This window comes from Stenella coeruleoalba, assembly GCF_951394435.1.
Source record: "Stenella coeruleoalba genome assembly, chromosome: 1".
In the NCBI taxonomy this organism is placed as follows: domain Eukaryota; kingdom Metazoa; phylum Chordata; class Mammalia; order Artiodactyla; family Delphinidae; genus Stenella; species Stenella coeruleoalba.
Window position 1 is genome coordinate 99,543,552 of NC_137169.1, and position 13,502 is coordinate 99,557,053.

The following is a 13,502-nucleotide window of genomic DNA, read 5'->3' on the forward strand; positions in this document are numbered from 1 at the left end:
TATTTACTGCATGGTGACCTGGGTCTGACCTGCTCCGGGTCTTAGTTGCGGCACGTGGGCTCTTAGTTGCGGCACGCAGGATCTAGTCCCCTGACTAGGGATTGAACCCGCGCCCACTGCATTGGGAATGCGGAGTCTTAACCACTGGACTACCAGAGAAGTCCCAGAAACTGACACTTTAAAACTTTTTATTTTATTTAACTCTTTTATTTTTAAAGAGTCCCAGTGAGGGCAGAGACTCTATCTGATTGTTTGTTCATCTCTATATTCTCGGTCCTCAGCGCAATGCCCACACATCACAGGCACCTAAGAAATATAGTGTTTTTGGAGGGAGAGAGGACGGAATTCAGCCAGCAAGTAAACAGGGTTTTCAGGGCAGCTTTTTTGGCTAAGATAATGCACAGTATGGGGCCATGTGCCCACCCGCTGAAACATTTTTGACTGCTTAGATAAGCATCTGTTATTATGCACTTAACATTTTATCCCTTCTTTAGAGTCTTCATTCTCAAATTAGTGCCTGTAGCATTACCTTTCCTCTGTGGCAGTTTTGAAGTAATAGACTGAGAAAAACAGGACTATTGAATCAGAGGTTTACAAATGAAGCCTGTAGGAGATAAATGTTCAAACATCATATATCTTTTATTCACTTTTCGTCTTTGCTTTTGAAATACTTTTCTCCCTCTTTATTTTACTGTTTCTAATTGAAATCTTTGTTCAACAGCCACAATACCAAGACAACCACCTGGTTGGATCCTCGTCTTTGTAAGAAAGCCAAGGCCCCTGAAGACTGTGAAGATGGAGGTAGAGATTCAGAAACCTTTTATACCATACTTATTCTCTTTATATCTCTTTATACTTATTCTCTTTATCCCTTCTTGCTCTTCTTGCTTAGATAATAAGTCTTCCAAAATCCTAAACAAACCATAATGTGCATAAGCACATAAGGAGTGGATGGATATCATAATCAGCTGATCATTATGTTATTGCATCTAATTTTGTGAGAGTCTTTATTTCTCTTTTTTTGAGAAGTATACAATTAAATCCTTTTTTAAAAAAAACTTAATAGAAATGAATTTGCCACTTTTTAACTTTGTTTTAAAACAAACTTTTAAAATTCTGAATAAATAGTTTAATAAGTTAGGTGCATTCTCAACCACAGGGTAGCCTCATCGTGCCTGCTAATCTCAAAAATATATGTAATTTAGTATCACTAGGATAGATATGCCAGTATTTATAATCCTTTGCCATTTACAGCAGCAATAGAAACTCAGTGAAAGTCTTTAATATACCTCTCACCCACATACAGTTTTTACTGCTTGGTAGAAAAATTATCTCTCTGAGAATCATTAGATAATAATGCTTGTCTGTCTTGTATGTTATAGGTTCTATTTAATGGTATAGTCTTACAAATAAGTATAGAATTTACCCCAACCAAAATGTTTGCTGTGCCTTCTTGAATATAGTGTAGATGAATAAAATTTGCATTGATTTTGTATGACTCATCAGAAATTATTTACCTTGGTTTAAAAAAAAAATGAATGGATTAGAATGAAAGTCAGATAGTCCTCCTATAGATTGAATTCCAGTCTATGAAAAAAATTTAAGCAGAATTGATACATATTTTGTTCAGCATGATAGAAGTTTTCTAGGACTAAACAATTGGAAAATGAAATATTTAAAATTTATTTGTAATGATATTTAAAAAAAGATACCTTGGAGCAAATCTACTGAAAGATGTGCAAGTCCTCTACACTAAAAACTACAAAACATCACTGAAATAAATTAATCAAGACCTAAAATAATTGAAGAGATATACTGTGCTCATTGATATACTATGTAGATAGGATAACACATATTGTTAATGATGTTCATTCTTCCTAAATTGATATCTAGATTCAATACAATCCCAATCAAAATTCTAAAAGTCTGTTTTTAAGAAACTGACAAACTGATTCTAAAATATACATGGAAATACTGTACAAAGACTCTAGTTGGCCAAACAGACTTTAAAAAGGACAAAGATAAAGGACTTAGGCTGCCAGATTTGAAGACTTACTATAAAGCTACAGTAATCAGGAGTGTCTTCTATCCATAGGCTAGAACGTGGATCAGTGGAACGGCATAAGAGAATCCAGAAATAGATGCACACATATGTGATCACTTAATTTGCAGACAAGGTGCCAAGTCAGTTCAGTGAGGGGAGGAAAATCTCTAACAAATGGTGCTGGAACAATTGGATATTCATAAAGAGAAATGAACTTCAACTATATCCTTACTCCATGTACAAAAAATAATTTGAGATGGTTCAAAGCTAGAACCCTAAAGCTTTTGGAAGAAAATTTAGGAGAATACCTTCATGATTTTGAAATTAGCAAAGATGGAGAAAACAGTAACCCGTGTGTATTGCTGGGCAGAATGTAAAAAGAGTACAACTGCTTTGAAAAGCAGTTTGGCAGTTTCTTAAAAGGTTAAATATAAACTTACCATATCACCTAGCACTTCCACTCCTAGATATCTACCCAAGCGGAATGAAAACATGTCCACACAAACACTTGAATGTAAATATTCATAGTAGCGCTATTCATAATAGCTAAAAAGTGGAAACAACTCAGATGTCCATCAAACAATGAATGGATAAATAAAATGTGGTGTAATCATACAATGGAATATTGTTCAGCAATACAAAGAAATGAAATACTATGCATACTACAATACGAATGAACTTCAAAAAATGTTATGCCAAGTGAAAGAAACTTGACACAGAAGATCAAGTATTGCATGATTTCATTCATATGAAATGTCCAGAATAGGCAAATCTATAGAGCCAAAGTAGATTAGTGGTTGCCCAGTGCTAAGGAAGGGAATAGAGATTAATTGTAAACAGCACAAGGGATCTTATTGGAGTGATGGAAATTTCCCAAAACTGGATTGCGGTGACGGTTGCACAACTCAGTAAATTTTTAAAAATCAATGAATTGTACATTTTTTCAAGCAGAACAATTTTATGTGATATGTAAATTACACCTCAATAAAGTTGCTTTTTAAAGTGGCCACAGGGACTTCCCTGGTGGCGCAGTGGTTAAGGATCCGCCTGCCAATGCAGGGGACATGGGTTTGAGCCCTGGTCCGGGACTATCCCACACGCCGCGGAGCAACTAAGCCCAGGCACCACAACTACTGAGCCTGCGCTCTAGAGCCCGTGAGCCACAACTACTGAGCCCGCGTGCCACAACTACTTTAGCCCGCGCACCTAGAGCCCATGCTCTGCAACAAGAGAAGCCACTGCCATGAGAAGTCCACGCACCACAACAAAGAGTAGACCCCGCTCACCGCAACTAGAGAAAGCCCACGCACAGCAATGAAGACCCCATGCAGCCAAAAATAAATAAATAAAAATAAAATAAAATGGCCAAAGAACTTGAACAGACATTTCACAAAAGAAGATAAAGAATAGCCAATTAAGGACATGAAAAGGTGTGTACATCAGCTATACCTCAATTTTTTAAAAAGCATAAAAAGGTGCTTATCATTAATCGTCTCTACAGTGAGATGTCATTCACACCCCCTAAAAGGGCTAAAGTCAAATACACTGACAATACCAACGATCGGTGAGATTGTAGAGCAACTGGATCTTTTACTTGTTGGTGGGGATATAAAATTATGTGAACACTCTGGAGAAATGTTGGCAGTTACCTATGAGGTGTTATGTCAAGAGAAATGAAAACACATGTTCCCCAGGAGGCTACCTGAATGATCATGACAGCCTTATTCATAATAGCTCCAACCTGGAAACATCCCAAATATTCATCAAGAGGAGAATGGATAAACATTCTCCTGTTGTGGTATATTCATGCAATGAAATACTACTCATCAATAAAAAGAAAAAGCTGTTGATAACACTCAGCAACATGGATGAGCCTCAGAAACATGTTATATGAAAGAAGCCAGACACAAAAGAATGGATACTTAATTATCCATTATTTAAAGCCTAAAACCAGGAAAACTCATCTATGCTGATAGAAGTCAGAAAATGATGGGGGTGGAGGGGAGAATGGCGAATTGAAATAATTCTCTGGAATGATGGATATATTCTCCACCTTGTTTGGGGTGACGGTTATATAGGCACATGCAATTGCCAAAACTCATTTTTTATACTTGAACAAGCACTTAAATCAATATTTTAATCATTGAATGAGCACTTAAGATCTGTGCATTTTGTTGAATGTAAATTACACCTTGAAATAATTTTTAAAATAATTTTTTATACTTTCCTTGTCTATAAGGCTCTTCATAGTAAGTTTCTTATGGTGAAGTCACCCATTGTGAAGGTAAACTAGAATATGTAATACTATAGAATTGGACTTTTTTTTTACATCTTTATTGGAGTATAATTGCTTTACAATGGTGTATTAGTTTCTGCTTCATAACAAAGTGAATCAGTTATACATATACATAAGTCCATAGAATTGGACTTTTTAAAGATTGTGAATGTGGTATTAGTCTTCTCGGGCATGTCTCTGTTACTAGGCTCCATTCCTTTTCCTCCCAACTAATTGTTTCAGTTCAATTCTCTGCCTTTTCCTGTTTCCCTTGTAGAATGTATTTATTTTCATAGCCTTAACTATCAGTTTACTGTAGCTGGGCTCCTTATCTAAACCTCTAGTATTGTCCTCTGTTCTGAATGCTATTTCTGTATTTCCCATTACATTTGAGACTTTCTTTTTGATTGCCCTACTAGCACTTCAGATAAACATATTTAAAACTGAATTTAGCATCTTTCCCCCATAGTCACCCCATTCCTCTTTCTGTCATAGGTACCACCCTCATAATCATCTGGGCCAAAATCCTTTGAGTCACTTTTGCTTCTTCCTCTCTGTTTGCTCTATTCCCTATATAGTTTCCAATCCCTGCTGCTCTTTCTTTTTTCTATATTTTGCCAATATATTATTATGAAAATTTTCCAACATAGAAAAACTGAAAGAATTTTTCAGTGAATACATGCATTATAATGAACATTTTGCTCTATTTGCTTTTTCACATAGCTACCTATGCCTCTATCTATTCATGCTTTTTTTTTTGTATCTTCCTCTCCCTTCCTCTGACTACCACACGCTTGGATTTTTCTTGGTCTTTTTTTCCTACAGTTCTCTTCCAGTATATCTTTTATGCCAGTGGTCTGTAAAATGGTAGTGTTCCAACTATCTGTTCGGGTACAGGAAGAAAATGTCAGAACTTTTCATAATGTTTCTCTTGGGAAAAAAATAAATTAAGCTTCTCTACTATTTTATATACAGATTGGTAATGGCATTCTACCTCATTCTATATGTCAGATTATCATGTACACTCCCCAGAGTGTCTTGAGGGAAGAACATGGGTGGCACCCTTGCTCTTGCCAAGAGCCCTGTAAAGTTTTGCAGTTACTTGTGCACAGTTAAGTGGATTTATAGACTATGTTATATGGTTTTTAATCCACACAAAATTAAAATGTGGCTTAAAAGGATTTCTACAAAGACACTGCTGATTGAAGATAATACAAATATGCAAGCCCAAGCTAGCAGTGAGAAAATGGCAGAGCTGACACTTCTCATACACCTCATGTGAGCTTTTTTAAACCACACTGAGGTAAACTAGGGATAATTGTTTATTTAGTCTTCCTCTCCTTTTTATTTTTTTATTTTGGCTGTGCCCCGCGGCATGTGGGATCTTAGTTCCCCAACCAGGAATGGAACCCGTGCCCACTTCATTGGAAGCATGGAGTCTTAATCACGGGACCGCCAGGGAAGTCTCCCATCTCCTTTTTAAACTTCTGTTTTGTGTATGCTTTATTATGTAAATACATGTTAGTAGAGTAGTATGTATATGTTTATGAATATATATATATATAAATCTCTTGGAAGTACATTGTCAGATTTTTTACTGATAAGGCTACATGATCAAAAAACTTTAGCTACATTGTCAATTAATCTTTCTAAAATATAACTGCCTTCATACCTCTCCCTAGCTCAGGTTAATGGCCATTATAGTTAATGGCTCCCTACTGTCAGCAGAATAAAGTCGAGACTCCATGGGGAAGTATTGAAGATTTTTTGTAATTGAACTGTATTCTATATTTCTCTCTCAAAGTATTATCATGCCATAAGTATGACACATTTTTATCTTTGCCTTTGCCACAGGCCCATTTCTTCTGCCAGGAACCAGCCTTTTTCCCTGTGTCCACCTAGCTCGTACCTACTTATCCTTTTAAGCTCAGATGTAAAGTGTAATTTTTTGTAGCCTCCTCTGTCATTTTCTTCCAGGCCAGGATTAGGTGTTCTCTCCTCTGTGCGCAACAGTACCACATGGATATTTCTACTGTAGCACTTACTACTACGTTGCATTGTTACTAGGTGCCTACACTCTATAGGAGCAAGGATTTTGTCTTATCTATATATCCCTTCAGTAGAGACTTAAATGTTTGGATGTAAGGAAGGAAGGAGGAAAAGAAAGAAAGGAAAAGAAGGAAAGAAGCTACTCTATGCTCCAGATTATTTTGGTCATCCTTCTTGAAAATAATGTTTAATCTCTTTAAGGTTCTGAGGGAAGCAATAAATAACAATTTTGTCTTGGGACTTTCCTGGTGGTCCAGTGGTTAGGACTCCATGCTTCCAATGCAGAGGGCGAGGGTTCAATCCCTGGTCGGGGAACTAGTATCCCACATGCCTCATGGCCAAAAAAAAGTTAAAAAAAAAAAGAATTCTGTTTTCATTCACTAGTGAGGAGTCAATAGAGAAATAAGACACAGGAAACAGAGATGAGGTTAGAATACCATCTGCTGAGTGAACATAGCTTTAGCTCTGCACCTCTGTTGGGCTTACTAATATTTTACCCCTACAGGAGGCAGACTTAAGCACTCAGTCTCTGGTCTCTGTGTTCAGCTGTTTGACCCCTCCCACAAGGCAGACATGGTGAAAAGAGCAGATTATACCCTCTCTGCAGGCAGGCTAGCATCCAGAACAGCAAGAGAACCCAAGAGGCCCTGAGCCAAGCACGTAGAATTCATTCTGTAAAACCCACCAGTCAGATAAGACATTCTTTCTTCCTTGGAGAACAAAGTAAAGGGGCTCAGAGAAACTGGAAATGTTTCTCTGGATGAGTGTGTTCCGCTAATGCTCTTTACCTTCTGGGTGACCATATGTCTTGGTTGGCCAAGGACTAATCCAGCTTATTCCTGCTGTCCCAGCATAATTAATAACAGTGTCCCCTTTTACTCTCAAAAGTGTAGAATACATTATATGGTCATCTTAATTATATCCTTCTTAAGATAGAGCGACCAACATTGCACTCAGTATTTAAGGATGTTCAAAACATTTTAATCTAAGAGTTACTCTCCCACCCCCATTACTGGGTGTGCCTTTCTAACGTCACCTGTACTTCACTATGGGGACCCCAAAATTTGGAACCTTCAACCTATTTGTTTTATGCTCGGCCAACCTTTATCACTTTTGCTGTATATTTTGTCTCCTCCCTCAGTAGGGGAGAAATAGCCCCACAATAGGCTATTTCCAGACTAGACTGTATCTGACTTACATTGGTAATTTCCACAATACTTTGCACAGAGTAGATGTTCAAAAGGGGATAGTAATAACAATATTTTAAATGTCAGTTTTTATAGTTTAAGATATTGTTTGCATTCTGCTGAACATTTAAGATCTAGAAAAACCTCACAGTTTCTAAAACTTGCCCTTTTCTCCCCAGTCTTGTGATATTCAGAACCTGTGTTTTTATACCATATCAGATGGTTTAATGGATGTACATATTTATCTTCCACTTAAAATAATTGTTTTAGGGCTTCCCTGGTGGCGCAGTGGTTGAGAGTCCGCCTGCCGATGCAGGGGACACAGGTTCGTGCCCCGGTCTGGGAAGATCCCACATGCCGTGGAGCAGCTGGGCCCGTGAGCCTTGGCCGCTGAGCCTGCGCGTCCGGAGCCTGTGCTCCGCAATGGGAGAGGCCACGACAGTGAGGGGCCTGCGTACCGCAAAAAAAAAAAAAAAATTGTTTTAGTTAAATTTAAATGGTTTTATCTTAAAAGTTCGACATCAGGAATCCATTTTACTCTCAACCCACTCCTTTTCTCTTAAGATGAAAGAAAGATTAAATTTTTTACTAAAGACATTTTTACTAAAATGTATTGAACGTCGATATCATTTTTCGAATTTAGAGAATGGTAAAAGAAAATTATCAACTGAATAGAGCTCCACAATGAGAAAACAATTGTAATTCATATATTTAAATAAGAAAAATCCTATTTGGAGAAGAGGAAAGATAAATTCATGGGCTTTAGAAACAATCAACTGCTTGATATGCCAGAACTAGTTTTGCCTTTTGAGTCAGCTTTTGGGGGGAATGCTTTAGCTTCTAACACAGAAAAATACGGTTAGATCTTTCCTATCTCAAAAGTAAATAAGCACGTTTTCTCTTGACCCTACTTCTCCACAGTTCTCACACTATGTTTTTCACAACGAAGTTTCCCAAAAAAAGACAAAGAAAAAAAAAAGGCTCTCCTCTTAAGGGCTCCACCTTTTATTTTACTCTTTAATACTACAATATGCTGAATTTTGCCCCTTATCTTTCTAGTTAAACTGGTTTTCTTAAGGTTACCAATAACCTCCGGCCTGATTGCCAAACTTAGTGGACTCTTTTTAGCCCTTATCTTGAGTCCTTACAGCTTTATAAAGCATTTGTTAGCGTTGACCATACTCTCCTCTTCTGTCTTCTTTGACATCATTCCCCCTGACTATTCTCACTGTCTCTGCTCCTTAAATTGTTAATGCTCCTAAGTTTCTATTCTCCATCTTTTTCTATTCACAATTTATCTAGGTAATCTTGTCCACTGCCATGGCTTTAACTACAATGTCTCCCAAATCCTTATCTTCCTACATTTCTCATTTGAGGACCGGGTTCATATTTCCAAGAGATTGTTGGATATCTCTATAAGGATGTTGCATAGCCCCTCAAATGTAACACCTTCCAAACTGAGTTAAATATTCTCTATACCTGAGCTTCCTGCCATCACCAAATGACATTACATCCTCCCAGTTCCGTGAGCCTTAAACTGGCTATCATCCTCAACTTTATCCTCACCCTGTCTTCTTCATTGCAGTGAAGTACCAAGTTCTATCAATTCTGACTTTAAAAAACCTGCCATCTCTTAAGTGTCCAATGGTGCTAGGCACTTTTCCCATATTATCTGCCTCCTAAATGCCTCTAAATCCAAATTAATACCTCTTTCCTCTTCCCACAGCTATTTTCATCATTGGTATCCAGTAAATATTTGATAATATATCATCTTCATGCCTGAAGAGCCATTAACCTTGGGATCATCTTGGCTTCCTCCCCTCTCTTCCTCCCTCAGTCTTAGTGTTAGTCATTGAGTTCTGTTGCTTTGACTTCCTTGTCTCTATTATCCATTCTTTCTCTGTATTCCCACTACCAGTGTCTTAGCTCCAACCTTCATCATTTCTTACCTAAGCTATTAATGACTTTCTTGTTTGTCTGCTTTTATTCTCACTCCACTCCATCTGTTTCATCCTTTATTACTGCTGCCCATAATCTTTCCCAAATATAAATGTAATCATGTCTCAGTCCAGCTTAGTCAGTTTCATCATCATCAAAATAAAGACCAAACCTCTTAACCTGGCACTCCAGAAATGTGTTTTGGTGCTTGCTTATAAGACAAGCCCCCTTGCATACATCCTTCACTCTAACCCTATCAAATTATTTGTAATTACTGAAAATTGCCAGCCATTCTTAATACCTCAGTGCTGTTTGATCTATGGAATGGCCTCCCTCTCCCCAATCCCAGCTCATCCTTTAAGACTGCTCAAACATCACCCTCTTTTAGAAGGCTTTTCTGATAGCTGCTTTACCAAGCAATAGGTGTCATTCCTCTGCTCTCCCCAAAAGCTTGCGCTTACCTTCATTATATCATTTCTCTCTTCTGTCTTCATTTTTAGACTATGAACTGTTTGATGTCAAGAACTATACTGTTTCTAATTTTTATTTTTGCATAAAGAAGAAGGAGAGAGGAAGAAGAGAAGGAAGGGAGGGGAAAAAGAGAAGGAAAAGGGGAAGAAACTCAGTAAATGAATCGACCCACTGGATAGTGTATAAAATTGCTAGGTATTTTAGTCTTGCTTGTATTACCTTTATTTAAGTGGACAAGTAATAACCACTTCTTTATCTGCATGAATCTGCCCTGCAAAAACCTAGCTAATGTTATCATGTATGAGGGTTTAAAGTGATTGCTAAAAGTAATCTGGAAGATAAATTACCAATTTGTTTACTCTCCTAAAGAAAGGGCTATACTTTATCTGTTAGTTGCTAATTTCTTTAAGTACTAGCTAAAATGCTGACTCAACTTCCATGTCAACACTGAAATATATTTATTTTGCTGTTTTATTTTTATTAGGCATTAATACATCCTTTTTAGTGAATTTTTCAGAGAGCAAATGGAAAGTTTCAACTATCTCTATAGTTGCTTCAATTCTCCAAAATTCTCAAAGACAAAGCATAAATCCAGGGCTTCCCTGGTGTAGCAGTGGTTAAGAATCCACTTGCCAATGCAGGGGACACGGGTTTGAGCCCTGGTCCGGGAAGATCCCACATGCGACAGAGCAACTAAGCCCGTGCGCCACAACTACTGAGCCTGCGCTCTAGAGCCCGTGAGCCACAACTACTGAAGCCCGTGCACCTAGAGCCCATGCTCTGCATCAAGAGAAGCCACCACAATGAGAAGTCCGTGCACCGCAGCGAAGAGTAGCCCCTGCTCACCGCAACTAGAGAAAGCCTGCGCACAGCAACAGACCCAATGCAGCCAAAAATAAATAAATAAAAATAAATAAATATATATTTTTTAAAAAGCATAAATCCAGTTGTGGTGCAGTTACAGAAGTCATCCTTACACAGCACAACTGAGTTCCTATGTTATTTCAAGAAAATTTCTATTAAAGAGAAATAGCTGATGAAAGATCCTCAGTGCTAATGCTTTGGTAATATTATTATAGAGCCTTTTTTTACAGATATAATCCAACAGATGTAATCCATGTTATATGCATGTAACAGTTGCTTAGTGTCGACTTAAAGGAAAACATACATGAGAGTTATGAGTTTAAGTTTTGTTCAGGGTCTTACTGAGGCCCATAGCCCAGGAGACAGCGCCTCAGGAGCTCTGAGAACTGCTTCAAGAGGTAGGAGAGGAGCCAGGATATACGTGAGTTTTTAGCTGGGAAATTCATGCAGTCAAGCATACATCTTAGCAAAAGACCGCTAATCACAAAGAACAGACATCTCAAGCTAATGGTCTTAGTACTTTCTATATATGGGAAGATGCAAGGATCTGGGATCATTGAAATTCTTCCTGTGATATGCATCTATCCTGTGATATGCAGCTATAGATGATACGCATCTCCAGGCTGCGCATCCGGAGCCTGTGCTCCGCAACGGGAGAGGCCACAACAGTGAGAGGCCCGTATAACAAAAAAAAAAAAATTCCTTCTTGCTGGGCTCCTATGCATAATTGATAGCAATAAAATCCACCTGGTAGGAACACTCCTGCCAACTTAATCCATGTCTGACTAATAAAATGATTCTTCAGCAGCCTTACCCTGGAAAACAGAGTGGGAGGGAAAGGGGATTCTTTCTTGACAAGGCCAGTTTACGTTGCAAAGACCAGACTTTTTTTTAACTATCAGAAATTCAACTACTTTCAGTTTTTCTGGTTATATTTTATTGGTCAGTTTACTTGCAATAACACATAATAATCCCACGTAAGGTATTTCTTTGTAACCATACATAAATATAGATTCTACACAAGGCACTGTGTAGTTAAATAAATTTTCCTTCAGATACTTAGATCAAGCTCTTGCAAGGGACAGTAAGTATTTTCTTAGATTTTAAGCAAATCTAGATTGCCCACTTGAAATGGCAAAAATCCAAGGCTGGACTTTCCCGGGGGGAGAAGTGGGTCAGAATGTGATAACTGAAATAATTGACAAATCCTTTGTCTAATAGTGAAAAATTTAACATGCAGCTGCTGCTTGTATTGAACTACAGGGTGTGTCTCACGCCATTGTTATCAGGCTTTTTAAATGAAAGAAATATACCAGGTGATTTCTTAAATAATTAGCATTTTATGGCTTGTGATTCGAATAAACACCTTTTTTTTTTTTTTTTTTGGTGGTACACGGGCCTCTCACTGTTGTGGCCTCTCCCGTTGCGGAGCACAGGCTCTGGACACGCAGGCTCAGCGGCCATGGCTCATGGGCCCAGCCGCTCCACGGCACGTGGGATCCTCCCAGACTGGGGCACGAACCCGTGTCCCCTGCATCGGCAGGCGGACTCTCAACCACTGCACCACCAGGGAAGCCCCTCGAATAAACACCTTTGAGTTTAATGTCATCTTTTCTTCTGTGCTTCTGATTACTTGCCGAGATACTCACTAGCTATTGAAGAAACCACTCAAACTGTGTTTGTTCTTTGAAAGTGAGCCCTCAGCTTTCCGTCTGTCTCCCAAATATTAGTGTAATGAAATAAAAGACACAAATTCATTCTGTAAATTCTTTTCTTGTTGGTTTTGAAACTGGCATTTCACTCAATTCTGTTTTTTTTTATTTGCAGAACTTCCTTATGGCTGGGAGAAAATTGAAGACCCTCAGTATGGGACCTACTATGTTGAGTAAGTTTGTTACCTCAGTTAATGTTCTCCCAAGTGTTTTCCTTTCATTACACAACTTTAGGGAATGAATGAAATACTTTATGCTTCTGCAATCCAGCTTTCAGGTTTTGCCACTAGGGGAATGAGAAGGTAGGGACAGTGGGCATTTACTTCACTGACTAGGCTCCCTAGAAGTTGGCTTTGAAGTAAGTATAGAGAGACAGGGGGAAGTTGCCCGGATAAGTAATGGCTAGAGATGTTATCAGTACTACCGTGGCCTCTAAAGAGAGAAGTAGTAGATAGAAGACTGAAATAAGGTGAACTATTAAGGTCACTTTCAACACTATACTTGCATGTTTCTGAAAGCAATGAAAGGACTTTAAGGGCATTGTATCATAATGATCCAAACCTTTGAAGTATATCATTAAAACTGTTCTCTCTTTCAAGGAGTTAATTAAGGAAAAGTTAGTATTCTCTTTGCGGGGGTGAAAGTTGCTTCTCACACAGCTGTTATGGTTAAATTTAACATAAATCTGTGTTGGAGTAGAGGATCAAACACCTGCCTATATTAGCCAGAGAAATTAGGATAACATCAACATCTAATTTTTTTTCCCTTTTCTTCACTTATCTAATTGCTACATTATTATGATCGTTGGGATTGCTTTCTCTCCAGATGGTATAGATAGAATTTTGACCTCAGGCATCTAGTACCAGGCAAATAATTGCATCAGAGAGGTTACTATTTACCTGGGAACTAGGAGTCTGCACCAACTGCCAAGGTAGTAAAGGCAAAATATTATTACCTGGAAA

General features: G+C 38.1%; 1 protein-coding gene across 2 annotated transcripts in view; it reads left to right on the forward strand.

Annotated features, from left to right (window-relative positions):
• MAGI3 (membrane associated guanylate kinase, WW and PDZ domain containing 3) overlaps positions 1–13,502 on the forward strand; it is a 265,634-nt gene that overhangs the window by 194,544 nt on the left and 57,588 nt on the right. For both annotated transcript variants that reach the window (XM_079944259.1, XM_079944260.1), the window contains exons 6-7: positions 722–801; positions 12,656–12,713. In XM_079944259.1, the coding sequence (XP_079800385.1) occupies positions 722–801; positions 12,656–12,713 (138 nt within the window). The remainder of the gene's footprint in view (positions 1–721; positions 802–12,655; positions 12,714–13,502) is intronic.